The sequence below is a fragment of the Megascapheus bottae genome, chromosome 15, assembly GCF_031878675.1.
Source record: "Megascapheus bottae isolate mThoBot1 chromosome 15, mThoBot2.hap1, whole genome shotgun sequence".
Taxonomy (NCBI): Eukaryota; Metazoa; Chordata; class Mammalia; order Rodentia; family Geomyidae; genus Megascapheus; species Megascapheus bottae.
The window spans coordinates 38398609-38426051 of record NC_143523.1 but is presented as its reverse complement, the minus strand read 5'-3'; the positions used below and the strand labels follow the sequence as shown (position 1 = coordinate 38426051).

Below are 27443 nucleotides of genomic sequence, written 5' to 3'. Positions count from 1 at the left end.
ATCCCCGACCCCTGCTATTATCCTCAAGCCTTCCTGGAGACGGTGGTCTTTCACTAATGTAGTCACCTTGTGGCTAACAAGTATGGATGAAATCTGCCATTATCAAGCAATTGGAGCCACAAGTTTGGCCTCTTCTTTAGTCAAAAGCCCTGAACAGAATTCAACATTCTCTGCTGTTCTCTGGGAGAATGAATTAAAAGGAAGTTGTCCAGAGCAGTGACTCAACAGCCTTTTCTCCCTACCACACATGGGATTGTGGGAGATTCCTCAAAGACCAAGAATGACCAGCAAATCAGTGATCTTCATATATTTGGTAATTAATGATTATTAATTGTCTGGCATCCCCTTCATCTGATCAGAATGTGATAATAATTTGGATGCAATGGGGAAATACTTACAAATCACTCTGGGGCAGTTGTGCTCTAAACTGAGCCTTGAAAGCTCTGTGCTACCATCACTATTGCTGGCAAAGCTACTATCAGGTAAATGGGGTGGGGAGGGTGGCATGGTTCCCAATTGGCAGGTACTTTATTGTTTTCCAACTCCAAATCCACCCTTCTCTACTAAGTTTTTCTATGCTAGGAGATGGACTCTTTACTGATATGTCATCTTTCTCAGTTGTCGTTCTGATGCGGTTTTGCACTTATGCCAATATAATCAATATTATTGTTCATATCAGTGTCAACCTAGTGATCACTGAGCATAGCAATTGCATTCTTTTTTAGTGTCAGCCCAACCAGACAGTTTCAATGCATGTCATCTGAGATCTAGCAGTATCCAGTGAGGACGCCCACTTCAGTGGAAGTCAAGCTCCTTATAGCTCCTCCTTTCAGCTGCTGAAGGATAAATGCTGACTGGATGGTTGCCCCTTAGTTCCGACCTCTTCTGAGAGAACTTGGAATTCTTACCTACAGGTGGACAAGGTGCATCACACCAACACCTGCTTACGTGATTACCTATAGTGGATTTTCTTTGTTAAATATATCCTTTCATTTCCAGTTTACTCAGCCCCTGACTGACTAAAATACTGAGCACACAAATGCTAGATTTAATACCAAGATTTGGGAGCCCAAATCTTATGAAATATCTAGGCTGATCCCCCCAAAATGGAAAGTATTTGGTTTTTCATCCTTTAATAATGTTTAATAGTTACTGAAGTTTGTATGTGATATTACTGATCCAAGGTTTTTGGGACTCTTCTTTTCCAGGAAGGGGGAGGTGATAAAATAAAATCTATCACCTTCATAAGAATGCATCATGGCCTCTCCTTTTATTTTATTCACAAAATTCTTCAGTTGATTTTTACACACAAACACACACACGTACACACACACACACGCGCGCGCGCACGTGCACGATTAGGCTCAGTTGTCTTGATTCCTAATCTTATCTGTTTAGTTTTTCAACATTCATTTGATTAATGCATTTATCCATTCAAGTAGGTAAGCTAGCTAACAGGTAAGCTGAGTTTCTTTTTCAACTTTTGTTTGTTATCAGGTCCTTTAAGTGTGGTGGCTCAGGAAAATGTTCACTCTTCTAAGTAAAGCAATTTTGCAGACAATATTTCTAGGAAAAATGTTCTTATTAAACCTTTGATACAAAACCATGCTATTCTTTGACATTATTTGCAGAGCACTTCCCTGAGAAGCAGCTTTACAAGGATATCAGCAGCAACGTAGCTTTTGCATACAATGGGAATGAATGGGACTTTGTATTAAATACTGAACAAACTAAGTCATATTTTAAAAACTGATGTTCTATATTGAAAACAATATAAACAATATAAAGTAAATTGAACATCTATTATCAGTTTTCAAAAATTCATCTGGACCATAGTGTTGCCAAGATAATCTCCAGAAAATAGTTAGTGGGAATTATTTTTATGATATACTAAAACTAATACAATTTACTCAAATTGTTTCTATAAAAGCACCCTAACTTTTGTTGAATAGCAATAGTTTTGAGGTTCTGGGGTAGATTTGGCAAAGATAAAGGCCAAAGATGGGTGTCATGTCCAGACTGAAGCTGGAATGAATGTTAATGACTGTAAGATCCACTAATAAATTCCATACTCTCAAACTAGCAAGTGTATCAGTCTGTTTGTCAACTCCCTGCATGTGTCTTGGGTTCATTCTCTATGTGACCACTATAAAAACCAACTCCTATATCTCCTTTTCTCCTACTTGATCTCTCAAACTGAGTCCACCCATAATTCTGCAGGGATGTGTCATGTGATAAGGATGCTGAGTACAATCTGATAAAATAAAGTTTGGCCTTGAAGCCTAGAGCCAAAGATATGAAGTGGATCTGCCATCCCATTTTCAATGGAGCATGAAATACAATGTTAAAGTAAAGGTGAAAGACTCCTGTGGATACCTCCTTCACAGGAAACGACATCACATTCCTTCCTGGTGCTCTTTTCATTGCCTTTCTGAAATTGCAGAAATTGTTAGAAATCTAAGCCACACAGAGTTTGGCTTTAGAAGATTTCCTGGGTCCGAGGCATGGTCCTGAGAAAAGGCACAGCAATAGATCTTATCTGAGCCCAGAGCCATCCAAAGAAATGATTACTTTTCAATGTAAACCTCATAGTGACACTACAAAGGCTGTTTTTCAAGAATTTGGAAGATATTAAAGGAGCCCACAGAAAGCGTCTTGAGCAATCCATGCTCACTAGAGCAGATGGAGGGAGGGACAGGCTGTCTAAGGATAAAACCTAAGAAGCCGGGAGTGGTGGCTCACGTCTGTAATCTAAGCTACCCAGGGAGGTTGAGATCTGAGGATCAAGGTTCCGAGCTAGCGTGGGCACAAAAGGACCTGAGACTCTTATCTCCAATTAACCTCTAGAAAACAGGAAGTGGGGCTTGGCTCAAGGATAGAAGGGTAGTCTTGAGATGAAGAGCTCAGGGAGAGTGCTCAGGCCCAGGATCCACAAAAACAAAACAAAACAACAACAATAAAAACCCCTAAGAATATGTCATTTTACTCCCTGTAATTAGAAAAGGACATATTGTTTCTAAACTTCCTCTTCCTTATCTTCCAATATCTTCTTTTTAATTAAATATTAAAACTTTCCAAGAAGGGATTTCTTCTTACCTTTCGTAATGTCTGCGGGTGCAGGTGGCAGCGCTGGTGCTCCCAGGATTACCCCCCAATTCATCATAAATATGTTTCCACTGACGGCGGGCTGTTATCTGAAAAGGAATGGCAATGAGAATTTCAATCTAGCATCATGAGACAGTTGCAGTGCCAGGATTTGGTACATGTGCAATAGTCAGAAGGGAACAGACTGTTCTGGAAACCCAGAAACACACAGATCCAAATGAGTTTAAGGGGGATATGATGGTTTTATATAGTGAAATCTCACTTTACAATAAAAATGGAACCCAACTTTTGGCTCTATATTTTGTCACCCACGGGTGCATTTCATCTTAGGCATCTCTCTGGCTATGTGTGTACCTTATTTTATTCTCATGGCCCAGAACCTTCTCCTTTGTGTTACCTGATTAAGTATCAAAATAAAATCACGTCTCAGCTAAGTGACATCTTAGTTTACAGCTTACATAACATCAAAATTCACATTGGCTGCCTGAGGTTGGGTATCTAGGTTAAAGAAAAGCTTTCATCAAACACAATTTTTTATCTTCTCATTTTAGACTCACAAGAACAATGCATGACTAATTTAAAAACACTAATTAAAATTACCACATAGATTAATGAAAATGTTAAATTAGCTGAGGAATTTGGTTATCTCTATCTACATTTTTTAAAATGCCAATTTCTCTAACCACCACAACAAAACCTAAATCAGAAACTATGTATGTCACAAGCTGCTTATTTTTATTCACTTAGGTCAGGAAAATGAGATATTGATCAGATCCCATGAAAGCTAACATATTCCAGAGCTAACTTACTCAATAATACAGAGTAGTGATTTGGGAGACTAACACCAAACTGCTGATGATATACTGAACTGAATGCTATGGTCTTGGTTTATTACTTAAGTTTTATTTTGTATATAAATTAAGATTCTACAAAATATCAGATGCAAGATCTGACAGTTGATTATTTGGGGGAAAAACACACCATGAATTAATTACATCCAAGCAAGACAAGTGTTTCCTTGAAACTAGGAAGATAGGACATATCCTCAGATCCTTGTGAACATCCCTAAACAGAGTGAGAGGAAAACTCTCTTCTGGAATGTGTGGGGGTCCGGGTGGGGTAAAGGTGCCTGTGGCATTTAATACAATAAGGATAGAAATTTTCTTTTGGAAAATATCCCCAGAGTTTGCCAGTGGAGTTCACAAAAAGGCGAAAGGGCAACAAGTGGTGGAAATTTAACTTGCACTAGGGTTCTGCAGTTATAATCTAAGAAAAGGAGATGTGGGGCTGAAAATTACAGGATAAATGGGCCTTTTCCATGATCATTATAAAGAAATAAAAAGAACCCACTCAGCAGGCCCAAATAGGACTTGGAGTCAATGTTAAAACTGTTCCCATTCCCATGAAATATTCTCAAACCAATTGGTTTCAATAGCTATCTTTACACACAGCTCCTTCTCATATCTACCAGAAGGGATTTCCAGAAATAAAATTCATCCTTATTTATAGTTGTGGTTAAGAGCCTAATAACTGGTTTCCAATCCTTATTCAAATTACCCACATACCTATTTGGATACTTATTACATGATTAAATAAATCTCCATCCAAATTTTAAATGATACCATCTTGGACTGATCTAACTGAGAGCCATCTATCAAGGAAGGAGAAAGATGATTCTCTCTTAAATGTTTACCTTATTCCATACTCTACTTTCCCTCAATCAAATGACATGCCAGCCCAGGGAAGCACAGTAGTGGCAGGGAGCAGCCACAGGATGTGTCTGTCCATGAAGTCACTTTGTTGAAGCCATTACTCTTGTCATCTTTGTGCCTCTATAGAGCCTGGATTTTATGACTTCTAAAGGATACATTAGATTCCGTTTAACCTTTCCATAGCTTGTAAAATAGATTCACATTGTTGGACTCTCCTTCTGATTCTGATTGAATTGAGACACGCAGCAGCAGAGTGTGTTACGGTGTCATGGCACCAAGACCAGACTTCTACTAAATCTAACATGAACAACATGAAAAACAGCCCATGCTGTAGGAAGATGGTAATACAGATAAGTCTCTTGGAGCCTGTTCCTTCAAGAGAGGCAGATGACTTTAGGAATCAAGGCTTTTACTGTGAGTTGTCCATGTCTAGTGTTAGACCCTTTTCCCTATAAAGGATTGTATGTAAGAGTTCAGAAAGAACTAAACCAGATGGACAGGGTTAACAATGTGATGAAATTTTCCTCTGTTGTTCTTAATGTACTAAGCGAAGTTATTTCTTTTCTCTTTATTCCCCCTTAAGGTTAATCTCATGAGGTTACTGTATCTGACTTTGTTACCTGGTATATTACATATACATTTATTTGTTTATTTGAAATAGGGAAGGGAAGGGGGAAAACAAGATGATTGGGGGATGGGGAAGAAAAAGGGGGACAAAAACATGAGAAAGGGTATCAATATGTGAAAAGTAATACACCTACTACATGGTGAATGTAATTGTAACCGCTCTATACATTACCCCAACAATAAAATAGATTTTTAAAAAGTTGGAATTAAAACCAAGGTTCCTTCCTCCCCTGTCTCTCTGGCTAGAAGACAAGGTGTATATTCTGTTCACTACTGAGTCCTAGAGAAGTCCTGATTCTACCAGAATCTATCCACTTGCACAACAGGCCAGCTTTCAATTCTCAGGTTCTGGACCAACAGCTGGGATACAACAATGGAAAGAGGCCCAGCACACAAGAATGTTCTCTAGCATTATTTTTAATCTCCAGACTTCTTTATTCCAGTACTAGGATTGGATTCAGAGTCCTGTACATGATAAACAAGCATTGTATCATTTATGTAACACCCCCCAGCCCTTTCTGCTTTAGTTATTTGGTGAATGGAGTCTTGTGTTTTATTTTCCCCTGGACAAGCCTGGACTAAGACTCTCCTATTTATTCCTTCCTCATAGCTTATTGGTTGAGATGAGATGTTGTTAGCTTTCTGCCTTTGATCCTTGATCCTCTTGATCTCACTCTCCAAGTAACAAAGATTACAAATGTAAGCCAACTGTGTCCAACACTCAACCTATTTTTTTCTTTATGAAAATAGGTTTTTACAGGTCCTGAGAAAAATATAGCATTGTATTTCCAAAACAAGAATGTGACCTATCTAACAAAAATGCAAGATCTCAATCAGAAAATAATAGAGAGCAAGCACACTGCCAAAAAGAAAAAAGAAAGGAAGGAGAGAGAGAGAGACAGAGACAGAGACAGAGAGACAGAGACAGAGACAGAGAAAGAGAGAAAGGAAGGAAGGAAGGAAGGAAGGAAGGAAGGAAGGAAGGAAGGAAGGAAGGAGGGAGGGAGGGAGGGAGGGGGAGGAAGGAAGAAAGGAGGGAGGGAAGGAAGGAGGGAAGGAAGGAAGAGAGAAAGCAGAATTCATTCTCTTGCGTTGTCTCCTCAGCTCTCCTACAAGGCCTTCACTTGGATGAACAGGGCTGTGATAACATAATCTTTTGCTGCTTCCCTTCCCTTTGTAGGACCACTTGCTGTGTACAAAGAAGCACTGAAGTGGGTGGAGGAGGAGGAGGTAGAGCTCTGGAGATATCATGAAAAGAAAGAGATAGTCATGCCCTTGAAGGGAAGCATACCCCTACAGAATCAACACAAAATGAGCTGAAAAAACAGGCAAGTGAAATAAACCCATCCAGATACTGGACACTCTTTATCTTACTTTGATGGGACAAACTTACCTATTCTCTAGTATAGATTATCGGCTGAGGAGCTGAGTAAAAAGTACTCCACAATGATCACAAAATTTTCATTGCTCATGAGAGCAATGATTGGGTAAACAAATCAGTGTTAGAGCCAGGTGTTTGGCCTAGTGGTAAGAATGCTTGCCTAGCATGCACAAAGACCCAGGTTCAATTCCTTGGTACCACATACATAGAAAATGCTGAAAGTGGTGCTATGGCTCAAGTGGTAGAGCACTGGCACTGAGAAAGCCCAAGGACATTGCTCAGGCCCTGAGACTGGAAAAAAAAAACAAAAAATCAAAAACCAAAACCAAACGAATAAAATAACTAAATCAATGTTAGAACCTAGATGGTTTCTTAAAGGTGGCTTAAAACCAAGTCTCCTCAGTCCCTAACCTAGCCGAGAAAACATGCGTGGTGTCACCAGAAAAGGAATATGTCCCATCCACAACTTTATTGGGTGAAAAGAACCCAGGGAAAAATCATTATTTGAATTTAACACCTTTAGAGCCCTGATTTCTCTATGTTTGAGGTTATTGGGGTGAATAGGCTGGCATTTTGGGTGGGCAGGTCAAGAAATCACAACCAGAAGACTTTCTAGACTTAAGTTCTTCCATGACTCACAAATGTATAGGAAACAGGAAATCAAGAGAAGTATCTATTTCCTGTGCATGGTGTTGTCTGGACTTCTCTGAGAAACAGCATCTTTCTCAAGATACCTTGAGGGTGGACTGAATTCAAGGAAGATGACTTTTTTTCCTGGTAGTATTCCAGGAACTGGAGCTTTGCAAAACTATATGACATCATCTTTGGCCCCAACAATTATGAATTAAGCCAGAGGTTTTGCCTGTCCAATAAACTAGGGTTAAATTCAGGAGAATGCCTTGAAGATGATATCAAAGCCAGTATTTGATGTCAAAAACATAATCCTTCCAGCAAGGAGACCAGAGACCTCCTCTTTCAGGAAAACAAAACAAAACAAAAAAAAAACAAAAATAAAAAAACCATGATCCTGTTTTGTTAGTGGGAGGAGAAAGAGCTAATAACACTTTAGATGGTGCAACTGTGTGCCAGCCACTGTGTCTATAAGGATTTCTTCAATACCCACTTCTCCAATCCATCTTACTGTAAACATTGCGCCTGGTGGGCCATCAAATAGCCAAATGTCAATCACTTGAGCAAACCACCCTCCTAGAATTACATTGGGGCAATACCCTGGCTATTCTCCAGAAGCATCTGCTAGCTGAGATGAAGCAGTTCTTTAGCTCAGGAGGAAGGCTTTTATCATCTTCCACCTCTTCAACTGGAGGTTATTTGTACTCTAAAGTATTCCGAATGGCACATGGAGTAAAGAATTGCAAAGGAAGAGACCTCATTGTCAACTGATCAAAACACCAGAATATAGTCATGTTTTTTTAGGAAGTGGAATGTGCTCGATAGATTTATAAAAATAAAGAGACATGCTATACATTTCCAGCAGAAGCAGAGGGGGCTAACAGATACAGCTATTGCACGTAGTTGCTGGAAAGGCCCAAAATGAAACTTCTGCTTATCTTTTTTTTTCTTTTTCTTAAATTCAATTTGAGGGTTGTGAAGGACTGAAATGAAATAATCCATAATCCACAATTCAAACCAGAAGGTTTGAAATAGTTTATAACCACAAACAAAAACAAGCCAATTAAGATGGCCACTCTTTATAACCAGAAAAGAAGTTCCAAAGAGATGTCTTCATCCAATCACAAGTTAAAAGCAGAGACACTATATCTACACTTTACTGTACTTTTCCTTATTTTCTTTTTCACTATTACTGAATATTTACATTACCCAAATTTTTCAATCTATCCATCTTCTAAATTCACACATTTTTCTTTAGCAACGGATAAAATCCCAACTAGAACCAATATATGGGGTATAAAATCCATGTTGGTTAGGTGTGAAGTATGGATTGAAAAATGAAGTTAACAAAGGCAGGCCATCAGATACATGTCTCAAAACATCACCACACATATATGGACAGCACTCTAAACAGATGAAGAAGCTTCTGGAAATGCGAGACACATGATCTTTTATGAATTCTTTCATCCCAGAGATGCTGTGGAGACTGAGAAAAATGGCACACAAAATTCTCCACAAGTCAGAATTTGAGAAACACCTGTGCAGCTCATTTCTTCTCCGTGACTCAGTTTCCTCATTTGTGAAATGAGACTATGAAATGGAACAGGCCAAGAATTTTGTTTTGTATGAAGGCTAATTTAAGACCTATACTTGTCTTTATTTCAAATAAAAATAGCTCTAAATGGGGACTACCACTGTGACAAACTTTCACTTTAAAGTGGGTGCCATGGGTACAGTAGGCTGAGCTTTAACATTCCTTCTTACCACTGGCTTGGAGCTAACATCATCATCTGGGCAGAATAAAAGAGAAGGAGATAGGTTATACACAGAGTTCCCCGGATGAAAACAAGAGCCTTATTTTCAAGTAGCCTTGAAGAGCTACTGATCTAGAAGATTCTCAATTCTCTTTAGCTCTCAATCAAACAAGTCTGCATTTGTTTCCGGTATCAGATAATCAAAAAGATAAATATCTTTCACTAAGTCTGTGCTGACAACTGAAGTTCTCAGCTTTTAGATGTCATTGTACCTTTCCCAGGCTGATTTCAAATTTTAATCCTCATTAAACTCCCCCCCGCCCCATTTTCCTAGACAGGAGGAAGATGAATCGCTGGGCTCATAACTTTGATGTAACGTGGAGGCAAACCTAAGTGGCTACAGGAAGGCAATAGGAAATAGGAAGGAAGAAAGCCAAAGAGAGAGAAGAGAAGAAAAGGGGAAGGGAAGAAGACACAAGAGAAGGCAAGAGGGAGGAGGGATGGAAGTAAAACCTCTTTTAAAACCTTTTCTTGCCATGTGTAATGGTACAAATATAACCTTAACACTTGGAAGGCAGAGGCAAGAAGATCTTGAGCTTCAGGCTAGCCTGGGCTACATATGCACAGGTGTGTGTGTGTGTGTGTGTGTGTGTGTGTGTGTGTGTGTGTGTGTGTGTGTGTGTAGAAAGACAGAGAAAGAGTACAAGGCCTTATCTCAAAAGCCAATCTAATTCTATTCATAGCCACATGCTATGGAGGGTAGAGTGGACAAGAACATGTCATCTACTAGATACATGAGGATTATTTGAACTAAAGGAAACTGAGAACCAACAAATGCAGGAAGAGTTCTTTGGCTTCTCCTTATTTCTCTAAATGTAGCATACATGGTCATGAGGCTTGGACTCTGGGCCTAGGCGTTGTCCCTGAGCTCTTCAGCTCAAGGCTACCATCCTACCCCTTGAGCCTCAGCACCACTTCTGGTTTTCTAGTGATTAACTGGAGATAAAAGTCTCACGGATTTTAGTGCCCGGGCTGGCTTTGAACCACAATCCTCAAATCTCAGCCTCCTCAGGAGCTAGGATTATAGGCATGAGCCACTGTGCCCAGCTTAAATTTCCATTCTTAAAGATACACACACACGGGGCCGGGAGTTTGGCCTAGTGGTTGAAGTGCTTGCCTAGCATGCATGAAGACCCAGGTTCGATTCCTTGGTACCACATATAGAAAAAAGCCGGAAGTGGTGCTGAGGCTCAAGTGGTAGAGCTCTAGCCTTGAGAAAGTTCAATGACAGTGCTCAGGCCCTCAGCTCAAGCCCAGGACTGGCAAAAAAAAAAAAAAAAAAAAAAGATACACACACACACACACACACACACACACACACACACACACACACAGATTCATCACCAGAGATCAATGATAACCATCTTTTAAGTTCCCTGCTCTGTCCAACACAAATCCTACTAAATAACTTTAAGGTCTTTGTCACTATAATCATTCCACCTCTCTTCAGCCACTTAGTGCCTATAAGTGGTTACTTTAAGTTACCATAACTCATTCTTCTCAACTTTGTTTTGTTTCTGTATTCCTCCTCATGCCCCCTCACCAACTTGATTCATCCTCTCTTTCTGGGAGACCATGGTTCATTAGCCTAAATCCCATACATTGCCCCAAATCTGCTTAAAGGGTATCATTGCCATCAAGGCTTCCATGTCATAGACTTTTAGTGACTGCCTCTCCTGAATGGTAATCAGTTGAAGAATTAGAACGGCCAGCTCAGATGTTTTTGCTTTTCCCATTGTAGCTAACACATGCCTTATTCTCACAAAGTATTCAGTGAGTAGAGGGTCAAGGATCTGCTTCTTGGATGATCATTTACTCATTTACAAAATCATAAATACTATATGCTCAAAATATAACAAATGCTTTGAAACTTCATTAGAAATTTCTTCTGTACATTTGACAACAACTTGCTGGGATATGGAAAAAAATCTCTGTCAAGATATAGAAGATACAAAAGCAGGAAAAACTAATTCTGTGAAATTTGCTGGCATTCTTCCTATCAGTGAATAACAAAAAGTTCCCGAGTTTAAAAAGACATTTCAAAATATTGTGCAATACCATGTAACTATCTGAAGTCACAGCTCATAAAAATGTGTATTCTTATTCTTAGCATTCAAAGTTAAGACTATAAAAGTCCAAGCTGTGAGGATTACATCTATGCTTATGAAACTAAATTATGTTTTTCACATGGATAAATGCTATAATGAGCTCAGGAATTTGCCAAATCATGAGATACAGTGGAAAAGTGACTATCCAGAATTCAATCAGGTAAAAGAATACAGGATGTAATTTTACACAGACACCTGGTAGAAGTAAACATTCAAAATAAATTCTTGTCTATGAAATGTATATTTTATATGTTGTTCATGTATTATATTTCTTTATGAGCACACACACATATATATACCCATATATTAAATAAATATCATACCCATACATTCACACCAAATCAGAATTTATCTTCTCAATAAATACCAGATTATCTGAATCATATAACACTTGCCAGGTTGTTTGCAAACCAAGTCCCTGACATTTACACCATTATATTACTCTGTGTGTGTGTGTGTGTGTGTGTGTGTGTGTGTGTGCGTGTGTGTGTGTTGGAACTTAGGGTCTAGTGCTGTGTCTTTCTAGCATTCTACTATGTAAGCCACAGCTCTAATTCCAGCTTTTTTGTAATAACTGAAAATAAGTTATCTCAAAGGCTTTCCTGCCCAGGCTATCTTTGAACCATGAGCCTCATCTCTCAGACTCCTGAGTAGCTAGGATTAAAGGCATGAGCCATTGGCATCAGACTCCATTACGTTAGTTTATGGAGCAATATGCTTTATCTAGTCAAAACTTTGGTTATTATATTTGGGCTCAAATACACTTTATTTTCTTGACTTCGTGTCTTTTACTCTCATTTTGCTGTGATACCAAGATATCCCAGGTTTCTTCTTAAGGAAAAACAATAATAATTTCCTACTCAATTGCAAAAGAAACTGCATAAGTTAATCTGATCATTGTGTGGATGAGAAACTATTTCCAGTGATGCCATCTTCCTATGTCAATTGATTTTATTACAGATGTCATGTCTGTGTGCTATATTCATGCAGCTCTTTTTTTTTCTCCCTCCTTTCAAGATCTTAATCTTAGTTTGTTGCTCTAATGTTTTATTGGTTCAGAATACATGTTGTAAAAATCCGTGGCCATCAAATTTTCCCGTGGGCTAAAAATAACCCATTCCTGTCAGTTAGAATTAGCTGATAAAGCATCTCAGAGCCTGTTCTGAATAAGTTTGATAACTTCCTGTTTATGCAGCACTGACCCTTGTCTAATAAAGCTTGTTTGCCCTAGAATAAGAGAAGATTTTGCTGCATTCTGTTTCTTAATGGCCAATCCTGATTACTTTTGAAAGCCCTTAATACATTTCCCATATTAGACATGAACAGATGTCAGGTATGTTGCCAAGGGAAATTTCTTTTATGCAATCTTGGCTTGTTGTACAATAATAGCCCTTTCTCAACATGGGAAAAAATTACAGACCCAACTAATTTCCCTGACAGGGGAGAGTTACATATGTTTTCCACTTGTAGTTTTTACGACAAGTTTACAATTTCGCCAAACCTGGAACTAATTGGGATGGTTTCCAAAAGCAGCCTAATTCACCCCCAAATGTGTATAGACATTTGCAAAGGCAGTCAATGGTGGTTTGCTCTTGTTTCCTCTCCATTTTGGCCAAAGAGAGACGGGGGTGGGGCAGGGTGGGGGAGTTAGATTGCAAAATTATTTCATTTAAGTTGCTTAAACACTTACTGTTTCATATCCTCCCAGTTTTTGAGCAGCTTGAAACATAGTCCAAAGGTTAACTGTTAGAGGGACAATAAGTATTTAGATAAGCATTGCATTAACATATTTCCAAGAAATGTCAATTAAAACATTTTGTTCTGCATTTCAATGTGAAAGAGAAAAGAATAAAAATAATAACATACCCCAGAGAGTTGAATTCTTAGGAAACAATTTGCCATGGGCATTCAGCAACAATCTATTATTACCACTTAACATATTTCTTAAGAAACAATCATAAAACTATGGAAATGGTTTTACTTTTAGGATAAAGGACAACAGAGTTTTATTTCTGTTGTCATCGAAACAAGAAAAGCTGAATTAGACTGACCTTGGGAAAAGGTGTGGGAATTTAAAATTAAGAGTTGGTCTTGTTTGGCCCTTAGAAAGAAGTCATTGATTAATGCTTCCCTCAGATAAAACCTCTCTATGATCAATAGCTAACGTGCACTTTTAAAATATGATTAACTTCTTAATAGGCTATCTGATGGCCACATAGTATGAAAGGCTCATGACATATTGCATGGTGCCTTGCAATGAGTAGAAAACATACGTTGTACATGACAGGTTGCAAATTCATACAAAAGAAGACTTCATCCACAAAGAAGTGGAGTTAGTCATAAATCAACTTAGTTTCCTAACTTGCCTGTGTGATACTACTAATATACTTGTTTTATTCCTCAAATAGATTCTCTTTACAGGGTTCAGCCATGTTCAGGCCTTTAAACAACTATACTCAGTTGACTGCAACCCTTGTTCATTTGTAGAAAATACCATAGACTGTAACTGCAATGGATTTGATTATTTTAGAAGAGAGGATAATTGAAATTCAAGTAATTCCTTGGTAAAGGAAATGAATAAAATGAAAATTTAAAAAAAGGCTCTTTGACACAACATGTTTGCAAAGCCTCATTGAACCTTGCACTATTTCAAAGCTATCAAGAGCCCTGCCTCGGCCTTGATTTAATCTGAACCAATGCATAATGCAACAAAGCTGTTCATAGTACATTAATTTTACTTCTATTTCAAGCAACCAGTTTTCAGACAAACATTGTAATCATTCGTAGTTATATAAGTTTATAATGGCTGCAAGTGTTCTCTTGCAATCAGTGCCAATTGCTATTAGGTATGTAAATTGTTATGTAAAACATACAGGTTTGACATTCTTCATCAAAATGACACATGGTTTTAATCTAGGAAGATGCATTTGGAGAAAATACTATTTCAAGCCAGAGGCTCATCATTTTGTGCATCACTAAATCCAGACAGAGGCAAAATATATATTCTGTTGTGAACTCAGGGCAGAATCTGAGATTCTTCTTTTATATTAAATAAAAGAAGAATGATACTTAAATATAGAAGCTCAGAAATGTTCAAAACTGGGGTGTCTGTTCAGATAAATGTATTTATTTTCTTCTGAATTCAGATTTTTGTTATCTTTTAACCAATTTGGGGCTTAGGAAGTGTGTTTCTTTTCAGTGTGGTTGTTTTGTCCACCTTTAATGGCTTCCTTTTAAAAGCTGTCTTTTCCCAGGGAACATCTGTGCTTGATAAGGCTATGTCATATTATTATCTCCCAAGAAAGGCGTTACAGACACTCAGGATTGACAAAACAGAAAATGAGAAACTTTCAACATGTCTATTTCCAGTCATAATCGCTGGTGGATTCAAGACTATAAATATCTCACTGCAACTGTCCCAGAAGGGAACAATGTAGCGGAAAGAGGCAGGGAAAAATTCTTGGCTTGGACAGTTTGTCAATTTCATACAAACAGAAAACACCCTCCCCAGATTAGGATTTCAACATCACCCCTAGTCAGGAAAAAAAAAACAAAACAACTCTCCAATTCAAAGAATTTGAACAATTTTGATATTTCAGAAATAAAAGTAAGCATACTTACTCTGTTTAAAACCTAAATAGGGTATTCTTTCTATGGGTGTTTTCCTTTCTTTCATGTATTTATAAAGTGCCACCAGGAAGGCCTGTTCATCTGCCCTGCACTCTTCACCAATGGCCAGCTTTGGTTTTTCTTCATTGGAGACTTTTTTACAGTTATTATGGTTATTCTTCGCCTTGGTCAAGGCTGACCTGGCCTCACATTTTACCTGGAAATGGAAAATATGTCATATATAATCAGGCCCAGCCCTGAATGTCTTACAAAGACATAGCTGGTGATACTTCCCATTGGGTGGGAAGACTGAATCACTCAATTATCCATAGCCAGAGACAACATTTTAGAGCCATCACTGATTCTGAGTGGGCCTAGTAAATGGCAAGCTTCTACAAAGGACCCTATGGTACACACGTGGGCTTCCAGAACTTTATAGTCTGTACTTCATTACTCAACGCTAGCATGAGAGCACTACGTAAATACACGGATGTGGCTCTATTCCAAAAAAAAACTTTATTGACAGAAACAATTGGGCCATAGTTTGTCCCACTATGCCAGCTTCTTTTATACTCCTCACAAGTATGTCCATGGAAACCAGAAATATTGTATCCATCTGGTAGGCATATTGTTCCGTGCTTTATACATTTTTATTTTCCTCCTAGCAATATCAGTTGCTGTCCTTGAACAAGCCACACCTCCTCAATAACAAACAGTTCCCTACTGTACACTCTGTATTCAAAATGAAAGGCGAGTTTATTTCTTCATAGTAAACTTATCTTGTTGCTACACTTGCCAGCAAGCTGCAAATGCATGTCAATGCCAGAAAGTACTGGCAGCAGGAATACCAACTAGGTCTCTGCTATCAGTCACTGAGGGTGATGCCTGGATAGACCTTCTGTTAGGAAACCAAATAGCCAACTGTGCGTGTGTGTGTGTGTGTGTGTGTGTGTGTGTGCTGGGACTTAAATTTAGGGCCCCCAGCTCTGCCTTAGCTTTTAAAATTGTTTTTCTTCAAGGTTCTAACTCTACCACTTGAGCCACACCTCCATGTGTGGCATTTTGCTGGCTAACTGGAAACAAGACCCTCTTAGGCTGGTTCCAAATCATGATTCTCAAATCTCAGTCTCCTGAGTAGCTAGGGTTACAGGCATAAATCACCAGCACCCAGCTATGAGCCATTTTTTTTTAAATGAGAATTTCTTGCTTTTCTGCCAGCTCTGAGAATATAATAGGTGTTCACTTACTTCAAAAGAAAGTATAGAAGTCAGTTAAAAACCCAAGAAAAATAAGTGAAAATCCCAATAATTAAGAAATACGTGGAAGTAAATTTCCCAGATGTCCTTCCTTTTTTACTTTAGGCAGATAAGGAATTGAACATGGTGAGTAGCTAACCTAATGTTCTGTCCTCACTGCCATGTTCTACAAGAGGCCTTTGATGGTTGTTAAATATAACGCTAAGTTGCTGAGCTATTTTAATTGTAAAAGGGGAAGTACAAAGGGTCAGACTTGGAGTTCAAGTGCACCCAGGAGGAATGTGTACATTCCAATATTCTTTACATCTCCATGTCTACCAATGGGGCAGGAAGAGGGCAAGTGCTGAAGAAACGTTATGAATAAAAATGTCCCACAGATTCTACCATGTTCTCCATTTCACATTTCTGAACCCTTTTTTCTTTCACTGCAGATCCTCCTTCCAAGCACTAAGAACATAAAAGACTGCTTATTTATTAAAGGGAAGCATGGCCCCTGCAAGGCCTTCTTTATTGCTTATTCTCTCAAGTGAACACACAAGTTTCATATCTTTAGACTGACCCTGGAAAAATAAAACTTACTGTGAAACACATTCAGCAGGGCCTCTAGATAAGATTTCATTTTTTAAGGGGCTGTGGAAATGGAATTAAAACATTTTTCCCATGTAGAATTTTTACTTACAGTATTCTCAAATGTTCATATTCTGTAACTTTCTATGAAGGCAAACAGCCTTGTGAAATTTTGTTACTCTCTTCCTTTACTTCCAAATTTTAGATGGTTGAGTGTACTGTTCTGATGAAAACTCAAGATGTAATGACTTTGTGAAATTCTGAAATCACTCTGTTTTACTCTGTACTGCCTGGCCATCTTTTTGAAGTGTTTATTCTGTAGTCAGTCTCTACTGGAAACAGGTGTTATTTCATTTCATCTTCAGAATCCGAATGAGGAAGATTATTAGAGTGCCAACACATAACATATGTACCTTTATATGATCATGTACAAGTTCAGATACAGGACTGAAGCTAGGTCTCTTCACATTAGAGCTTGTCGTTTTAAACACCAAGCTTTCTGATACTCTTAATAAAAATGTTAAATTGGTAGTGAAAGCAAACTTTTCATTGAAAAGCGTATTTTAGGCATTACAAAACCCACCTCTTTGAAGTGTGGTTTATCAAATGGCACATACAAATCTTGGTAGTTCCCCCAACTAGAGAAGAGCTTCAGTGTTTCTATTGTACATTGAGCCAAGCATGGGAGAAACTGATAGCAACTGAGAGCCAATGAAGAGCTAAATGCTGAACGATGGGCCTCCTAATGTGAGCTCTGTCAGCATTGTAAAAGGAAGATATTTAACTCTGTATTTCAGTGGAGGAAACTGAACGTCTGTGAGGTCCTGCATGTGGTCATATGGCCAATAAGGGTTAGGTGTAGGAGTTTGGAGCTCGGCTCTGCCTTACTCACTCCAAACCCCAATCTGCCATGTCAGGGTTAGAGCAAAATAAGGGCTCTGCATTAAACAGGCTGAGCCTTACATTTGGCCATAGCAATGGACCCATTTATCTTTATTACTAGGTCAGATCCACCACGGTTAAGGAGTAGGAAGTTCCAATGTCTAAATAGCTGCTTAATCCTCTGCCTCATTTGTGTAGATGCACCCAGAAACAGAAGGCAAAACAAGTAGGGATGCACTAACTAAAACCAAACAATTCTGACTCCACCTTTATGGCAAGGGTTTTCGCAAGGGAAACCAGGACCAGGGCTATCCTCCCCTCCCCCCCCCATCCCTGGTACCCCTACTAAACTCCATCTCTGAATTCCACATTTTCCCTAGCAGGTAGTCCCAGGGAAGCCAAGGGCTGTGCGTAAGAAAGTGAAAGGTGAGCAGCAGTGGCTTCCTGTCTCAGACTACTTTGATGCCTTTTTATTTACTTTTTTTTCAGTTAATAAGTGTTCCTGATCTGAAAGAACCCAGTCAACTTCTTTCCTACATTTTTTTTCACATTTACCCCCAAATAGCTCAGTGTTTGAATCTATTGAACTATTATAATACAGGTATTATAAGTCTAATCTTTGGATAGTGACAGATGATTACTGAATCTATTTCTCCTGACCTGGACATCAGATACCTGTTTGGTTTACTAAGAGCACTGGCATTTCCAAAGTGAATGAGGAAATGCTAATTAGAGAATCAACAGTTGAAGTTTTCAATGAACCAGCACCTTATTTGCTATTAACCACATCCTTCTGCAAGATTGAGCTGTAACTAATCTACCTTTCAAGGGGGGTAGACAGTGCACTGACCCAGCAATCAAGTTAGAGCTCTAATTGTAGTTTGGCCACTTGGTCAAGCAAAAAGGGAACATTCTAGATAATTCTGAGGACCAAAGTGAGATGAAAGATATCAAAAAATCATGACATTATCACATGTGTAAAATCTTAGTTGGTGATTTAAATGAAAGAACATATTGCACACTGTCGTTTCCTTTTAGCATAGAAACCACCTGTTCTATAATTCTGCTTACAGGATAAAGGAGAAATCATTTGCCTTCTACCAAGTAAAGCCCTTGATGAGAGTCCTAAGCTAAGAAGATGCCTCTAGTACCGTTCACCCTACAATCAAGTCTGGCATGCACATTTGCCGCTTTAAGATGGTCCTAGGAAAATGTCAGGCTTTACCAAACATATTCACCATGTCTTCAGAGAGCTAGTGGTTAGCTCCCCACCTAATTTCTGCTCTCTTTGGGAATCTATGGAATGCTCTCTCCCTGGGACAATCGGAGTGTTTGTCACAAAGTTGTTGTCATTGAGAAAGGGTGACCTTTGTTGGTTCCAGACAGATTACCAGTCATAATACAACGAATCTCCACAGGTCCCACTCTCAGAGCTTTGCTGTGTGGCGCCCAGGAGGCTGGCATTTATCCATAGGTTTGCTTTTGAAGAAAACCAGTCATACAGTCCTAATGTCAAACAGCCTCTGTTGTCACCTAAATGATGCTTCTGGTTCAGCAAATGATAGACCACAGGCTTATAAACCCTAACGTAGCGTTTGGGGGGAAAAGATTACTTTCAGAAACCAAGGTCTTCTTAATGGCTCTCCCATATGAGATGTGGCTTACTTCTTTCCATAGAGTTTTTCAGACAGGTACCAATAGACAAGCTTGCCATACTTCCTACCCAGTCACTTTTATCCACTTATCGAAGAGGGTTTTGCCAGACCGGTGGAAGTGTTCAAAGTAGGACTGTAATCCAAAACACAGTCTACAAAGCAGAGAAGTCAGCATTGTCACTCATCTATTCATCGTGGACGTGAACAGGATGAAAGGTCTGAAAGGCTGTTCTAGGTACAGAGTGGGGCCAAAGGGTTCCTTAGAAAACCCAGGCTGGATTTTCATCTCTCAAATGGCATCAGCCAGTGGGCACTGTCAATACTGCCGAGCTTCTGGACAGGCTTTTGTTTCCTCAGTGTTGTGAGCCCAGTGTGAGCGTGGAGCTGATCTCCATGAAGAGACACAGCAGTCAACCTCTCTGATACCAGTTTTCCCAAATTCTCAGAACGTGCTGGAATAAACAGATGCCACCGTTGGTGTCCATACTGGCATTGTCGCAGACATGTGGAATGCGATCTCTGATGAGTGTGATGGTCCTCAAACTTTCACTTTCCATTTGTAGTATTTTGCAGAAACATACAAATGATGTCACAGGGAAGGAGCTATTCCTACTGATATACTTGCACAGTATGGAAAGTTCTAGAGGAGCTAGAGAGGTCTAGCTCACAGGAACATGTCCATCACAGTACCCATGAGTACTCCTCCATAGAAAATGCCATGAGCAAAACAAGCAAGAGAAGGATAGATGTGTTTTTAGCTATGAAATGGAAAGCACATATTTCTACTCACTGGGTGCTTTCAAACCCTCTAGAATCCTGGAGACACAAAGAAATCTTAATCAAAAATATCCCTGGAACTTCTTGACAAAACAGTAATACTCGAGGATAAGATTTATAAAATGTAAATACCTAGGATTATGCCACAAATGGCATAATAGACAAATAGTAGACTGTGGATGCAGAACTGAATTTTCCTTCTCTATCAGAACCTTCTACATGCAGCTATAATAACAGGGCCCCTATCGCTAGAAGTTTAGTTCTTGGATCAAATTGTTGTGGGTATCAATTCAAATCTGGTCTTGACTCTGATCCTGAATAGATTACTGTTGTCTTTGGCTCAGAAACAACACCAACATACAAACACCCAGTAACCAGAATGTGGAAATTTCACTCAAGTCTACAAAAGTCAGAAAGATAACTCTAGAATTAGGAAGTGATACTTCACCTTTTACAGTGCTAGATACATTACAGTTAACCTTCAAATGTTAATAGAAAAGTGCTCAGGTCATATGGGCCTGGGCCAAAAGTAGTCTACAATTAAAGCTTTCATTGGGTATTAATAATGATCTTCGAAAATATATCATTTAAATGTATGTATACTTATAGGTATTTTAAATGTATCTTTAATTGTAGTCTAATGTGTCTCAAAAAGTGACTTTGAAAAAGTACATAATTAAAGGCAGATTCATTTTAGCCATTTCTAATTTCACCCTCTGTTAATCTTTCAAATATATTTAGATGAACACATTCAGCTGGTCTATTTTTGATAGGAGCAGAGGAAACTATGTCATTGTGTCACTAACTATGAAATCCCAGCCTCAATGACGTAGGTGCTTAATCATCTGTCCTTTACCCAACATGCCAAACTGGGAGGTGGGAAGTTCTTTCTGTTGACTAAGCAGAATGCCTGCCTCCTACCACATCCCCATTCCCCCACTCACCCACCCTTCCACCCCTCCCCCACCATGGAGGAGGGGAGGTGGCAGGAACAGACATGGCACACCACTTCAAAAGCTCTGAATTCCAGAGTCAGATATTGAACCGAACACTGCCACCAGGATACAAAAGCAGAGAGATAAAGAGGAAATAATATCATGCGGTGAATGATTGTACCTTGGCAACGGCTTTACCATCGGAATTATTGTTGGAATCCTTAGTTCCACTGAATGAGTCTCTTCTTTGGGGGCAGGATTTCTTTTTGCGTGGTCTGCCTTTAAGGTTTGGCGCTGAAAACAAATGGAGAAGAATTGTTAGGCATATTCAATTGCATGAGTCTCCTTAAGAAAAAAACCCCAAATCTTACCATGGTTTCCTCTAACTGTTCAGAGAAATATGCAGATTAGCTGTCCACTGTCCTTAGATTCTTTTCTCTCCCAATAACACCTTGGTAGACTTGTATTTTCTCTAGATGCTTCCCAAAGTTAAGCTATCATCCTGTGTCAGATCTAGTTATTACAAATACAATGTACCTAAAGAATAATCATAAGCAAAATGTTCCTCTTCACTGTTAGAAAAGACACAGGTTGAGCTGAAAGACAACTCTAAACCAGATTTCCAGATCATTCTCTGTTCCTTTATTTTGTATCTTGTCTTAAGAAACCTAAGTTGAAGCCGGCACTTTATTGTACCATAGCAATGTAACATTTGAAAATATCTCTCTTCAAAAAGGTTTGGAGACAGAAATGTTTTCTCAAATTATCAAGATATTAAAGAGAGAGAAATTTATTGACAGAGGCATTCGCAGTAACAAGCTGAAAAGTATTATTACATCTATTTCCTAATAATATTGTGACCGGCATGTTTCAAATCTCAGCAAATCTGGCAGATGCATTTAAGTCAGCATGTTCTCTTTCCCTCTCAATATATTTTTATAAAGATCTGGGATGTTATTATTTTACAATAAATCCAGAAGATTACTCTGCGTTTATCATGATTGCAGTGGGTGGGGTGTGGAGGTGGAAGGGAAGATAACTTTTTTTAAAGCCACAGTTACAAATGATAAAAATCAAAGCTCTATCTCATACATGACATTCTACTCAGTTCTTTTTAAGATCTGGACAGAAAGTCAAAGGCAAAGCCTGCTGTTTATTGAGCGTTGTGACTGTCCGGCTCAGCTTTCACATTCAACTCCCTCAGTCACCCAAGTCCAGTAAAATTAAAACCAGCCATCCCACCTGGCCCTCCTTGCACAATTCCACACACATGACTCCTCTTCCCAGCAAGTCCTTCCAGACCTTTCAAGGTGCCTCTTCTTTTCATTACTTTTAAGAGATGATGATGAAAATATCAAATCGGCGCAATGCAAACCCTGGCAATGGTTGCTAATCTTAACTCATGATACACTGTTTTAACGGAAGGTTTTAGGACATCTTACATCAGACTCTTTTTTTAAAAAACACAATCCTACCGCCTTGACTTTCTGCCATTGCTAAGAGTTGTTCCCCCCCGTGGGTGGTAGAGGGAGGGAGGGAGGAAAGAGAGAGAGAGAGAGAGAGAGAGAGAGAGAGAGAGAGAGAGAGAGAGAGAGAGAGAGAGAGAGAGAGACAGAGAGAGAGAGAGAGAGACAGAGAGAGAGAGAGAGAGACAGAGAGAGAGACAGAGAGAGAGACAGAGAGAGAGAGAGAGAGACAGAGAGAGAGAGAGAGAGAGAGAGAGAGAGAGAGAGAGTTGCCTTTTACAGTTCAGAGAGACAAAAAAGAAAAAAAAAAGTTGAAAAAGCAGCAGCTGCCTGGGGAGAAGTGAGACTCCAGCTCTCAGGTCCCCAAGGCCACCGGGGACACAGGGTCTTTTTAAAAAGTCCATCCCAGAAAAGCCAGTCTGGGAATTCAGCAAAAGTCAACAAGCTCACAGGCAAGAACTCCAAGCGAAGAGAAAGTAGCCATTACCCATTCCAGTCGACAAAACATCTGCCTGATTTGATGTCTGTGCTTAGGAAAGCTACGGCATGTGACAGCGGTGCCCCGGCCACATCCCTGGAAGTCCGGAGTCGGCGGCGGTTGCGTGGATGTCGGCTTCTCTCCCAATCCAGTGAATGCGAGCTGCTGGGCTGAGCGCTGGGCTTACAACTCCCCGCCCCCGCTGCTCCATTACTCACGTAAACACACACGGCGGTGACTAGCACCCGGGTGGGATGAGCTAGCTCTGAGCACTTGGCGAGGAGCTGCCAGACTGGCTAGGGAGGGCTTGGCTCTCCCCACCTCCCCTTGCACGGGGGGGGGGGAGGGGGGAGAGCAGGGGGGCAGGGGTGGCTGGTGATTTCATCCCGGCCCCTTATTGTGGTGGTGGTGGTGGTGGTGGATCCTTGACCCCTTGCTCCCTCCATCTGAACGTGAGGCCCGGCCTTCCATGAATCTCACACCATGGTCCCCTAAAGCCCGGAGCCAGGGCGGGGACTTGGGTTGTTTAGAAGACTTTGTGTAGCACAGAAGTGTTTCCACAAGTGACCCAAGTGCTAAGACTTTAATGACCCCCTGTGGGAAGGATGGACTTTCATGTCCCTTATCAAAATAAAAGCCAAAGCAGGAAGCTGATGGGGGAAACACATAGCACTTGAGAGAGGTAGGTCCAAGGCGTTTCCTCAGAGACACAAGACACATAGCAGTAGTGCCTCTGTTCCAAGACCCATCCACTCTGATCTCTCTCTCCCACTTCTGGGTGAAAAAGCACTTATATCCAAATGGCATCTATTTCCAGAAGAGCTTTCAAATCCAAGACAGAACTTGCACCAAACATACTATTTTAAATGGGAACCCAGAGGTCCCAGCCATGAACAAGCCAGACCCAAACAAGCTTGCTTTCCTCAAAACCCAGAGAAGCCCAGATCCATACCCAGCAGATTCTGAGGAGTACAAATCTAGAATAGATTTTCACCTACTATTCTGGTCATATAACTCTAAATGAGATGTGATGGTAAAAAACCTTGGCTTCCCAAGATGACACGTACATGGATATTTCAGACGTGACTATGTAAAATCCTACCAGGTGCTTGTTCAAGGCTCAATTCAAATCTCATTTTTCAGTCTCCCCTCAGAACTGTTCTCTCTACCCCTGCCCCCACCTCCAACCTTCCCCAACTCCCACTCCCTAGGATTCAGGATCAAATCCATGGTTGAACATGTGAGACAAGTGACCTACTACTTGAGCCTTGCCCCCAGCTCTTCGTTTATGTGACTTCTCTGAGATAGGGTTTTTACTATTTCCCAAGCAGGTCTGGAATTTGTGATCCTCCTCTGCCATCTAAGTAGCTAGAATGACAGGGATGCACCATTCTATTTGCTTCTTCTATTGTCCCAAGGAACAGTGTTTCTTGCACTTGACCTGTGGTTTTCTTTTGTTTTGTTTTGTGGATCATGGGGCTTGAATTCTGGGCCTGGGCACTGTCCCTGAGCTCCTCAGCTCAACACTACCACCCTACCCCTTGAGCCACAGCCCCACTTCCCATTTTCTAGTGATTAATTAGAGATGAGTCTCACGTTTTTTAGTGCCCGGGCTGGCTTTGAACCACAATCCTCAGATCTTAGCCTCTTGAGTATTAAGGATGACAAGCGTGAGCCACCACCCCTGGCTTGGACAGTGCTGGGATTGGACAGTTCTTAAGGGCAGGACCATAATGATTCATCTCTCTTCTGCCCCAGCACAGCACTCAGGAGCCAGAATTGGGTAACATGAATTTATTGAATGAACAGTGACTAATGAAAACAAAGATGCCCACGGTATCCTTCGCATCCTCATGAGCTGGGCCTGCCAACCGAACCATGTGGTATCATTGTCATCCGGGGCACCTGTAAACCTGCTTTCTCTTTTCCAACTTACTTGTGTGCTCTGGGAACACAAGCTAGTGATCTGAGGTAGTCCTGGGGATTGCGATAGGCAGACCAAGGTCTTTGACTCTTGATTACTGTTCAGCCACTGCTTTGGGCATTAGGATAGAACATTAACCTTGTCCCAGATGCAAAGCACAGATTCTCCAGAGAGTGCCCAATGCTCAGTGTTCCAAGGGCCATTGGGTCATAAACAACCCATGCAAAATTTGAGGCTCTATGGGCTGGCTTTAGGGGATAGTAAAAATGCAAGTTCCCAGACCATATCTGTTTTCCTATATGGCAGAGAAAAGAATCATTTAGTGGAGATAAATGATTTAGTCGATTACCTTGATGGTGGTGAAGGGGCAATGTGGGACCCTGGCATTTAGTGCATTTACATAATAGCTTCACATCTTGATGGATCTAGTCTAGGTTTCTTCTAAAAAACTAAAGGCTGTGTATGGTGAAAACCAAAATGCTTATTCCAGATGGGAGCTGCTGGGGTCCATTCATAAGACTGATCTCTCCTGAGAAAGCTCTGCTCAGAGGCCAGCAGTGTACTCATTGATGCATTCCCACTCCAGTCACTTCTACTCAAGCAATACGTGCAGTTATTTTTTGCATGAGTCTGTATGTATAATGTACATATAATATACATATATACACATACACTTATACAAATGCAATATCTTCTCACTGCCCAGCCCCGCCATGGGTCATCACAGTTCCATAACTTCTCTTAGCATGCACATTTTCAGAATTACACTTGCAGAGCAATAGTAGCTAATACGTTTTAGGTAATTTCTCTATGCCTGTTCATTGTTCTGAGGGCTTAACCTTACAAAGTAACTCAGGCAACATTCACCACCCACCCACCAGTGAGATAGCATCATTTTTATATCCATTCAGAAGAAGTAGAAGATGGAATTATTGATCTCAGATCATAAAATGGGATATTGTTAGTAGGATTGCAATGTAGGCAACCCAGACTTTAACCAGAGCCCTGCTTTAAACCAGTATTTTCTAATACTCCCACCTTGCCTCCCAATGATGTGTCCATATTAACTCAGATTGACAGACACCAGGGATCTTTCTGAAAGTACTCTTAAATATTACATAGTGCTTCGCCTAGCAAGTATCCAACATCTTACAGACCCTACAAAATGACCTAACTTAGCAGTCCCCTTAGGCCTAACTTAGCAGAAGGGGACAGACCTCCATTAAAGCCACTGTGACCAATAAATCTTCACCCATGTACATGTAGATTATCTGTCTCCAGTGAGCCTCCCTCTGTCTCTTCCGTCTAATCAGTGAACCATCTCTGTGGTTTTTGAGACTTTTTTTTTCCTCTGACTGACCATCTGTGCCAAGAAATTACCAAGTATCCACCTTTGTGAAGTTACTGCTATTTCTACACGTGCTAATCCCTAGAGGAGCAAGAGACCTCATGTTCCCGGCTACTCTGACATCTAATCCATGTTTGTGCTATTATTCTACCCTCCTCCTCCTCCTTCTTTTTTAACTCTTTCAAATATTAATGAATCACAGTCTGTTTTTCTGACAGCACAGCAAAACAGCTTGTTGACACTGTTTAGTCTTTTAGGGTCTATTAGCTCAAATACACAGGCATCTATCAGTTCACACAAATTATATCCTAGCAGTGCAGGTGTGGGAAATTTCATCTCAGCCTTCACTCTTGCAATAATACGAATAATAATAAAACAATGGAAATGTAACCAGTTACTGGCAAAGTAAATTGTTTTTGGCTGAAATGCTCTTGTGTTGTTTTTTTTCCTACTGTGTTCTTCCTGGCATGACTCTCTCAACCTCCCTTCCTCCCTTTCTCCCCCCCCCCCAATCACTTTTAAAATAGCATTTATACTCTTGGAAATACTGGGAAGATAAACTGCTATAAAAGCTGGATTGACTCATCAGTTAACAACTCTTTCTTCCCATGGCACAGAGAGGATTTTGTTGCTAATGTTGCTATCTATTCTCTGGAGAAATTCTTTGTGAGTTGCTATGAAGAGCTAGGGCTTGCTTGTAGGTAGAAATCAGAAATGGAAAAACAGGCATAATTTTCCTAAGAGTTTGACCCCCAGGGTCAATGTCTAGAGGAAGTTGGCAGAGCGTTAACTCATTTAATTTGCAAGTTGTGGGGGGGGAGCGGGGGGGGGGGAAGAGTTCTCTTTACACAAATAGGTACATATGTGTGTGTTTTAAATATCAGAGAAGAATCAAAATTCTACTGATTGAAGTATTAAGTGCTGACAAACATTGTTCTATGTATAGTCTGTGTTCTTGATAATGCTTTGCATTTCTGTAATGCCTTTCCTCTGAGAATCACAATTCTCTGGTACATTTTCTTTACAGACAATAATCTTAAAATACTCTGGCAAGTTTCAGCATGGAAGATTGCTCTTAGTAGGGGGAAAAACACCTACCCTATTTAGTTATCATTTATGTGCTCTATTTTCATTGCTTCTCTTTTGACTATTTAGAAGCTTCCTCTTTC

At 40.0% G+C, this 27443-nt stretch overlaps 1 protein-coding gene across 2 annotated transcripts in view; it reads right to left on the bottom strand.

The window, feature by feature from the left end:
• Arid5b (AT-rich interaction domain 5B) overlaps nt 1-27443 on the bottom strand; it is a 181294-nt gene that overhangs the window by 23084 nt on the left and 130767 nt on the right. Inside the window, exons 1-5 of one of the 2 annotated variants that reach the window (XM_090346391.1) lie at nt 23012-23236; nt 21240-21352; nt 14999-15203; nt 13068-13120; nt 3097-3194 (exon numbers count right to left, since the gene is read on the bottom strand). In XM_090346391.1, the coding sequence (XP_090202517.1) occupies nt 3097-3194; nt 13068-13120; nt 14999-15203; nt 21240-21352; nt 23012-23015 (473 nt within the window). In that variant the 5' untranslated portion in view covers nt 23016-23236. Of the gene's footprint in view, nt 1-3096; nt 3195-13067; nt 13121-14998; nt 15204-21239; nt 21353-23011; nt 23237-27443 lie in introns of those variants that run through there. The other variant, XM_090346390.1, reaches the window with a different exon arrangement.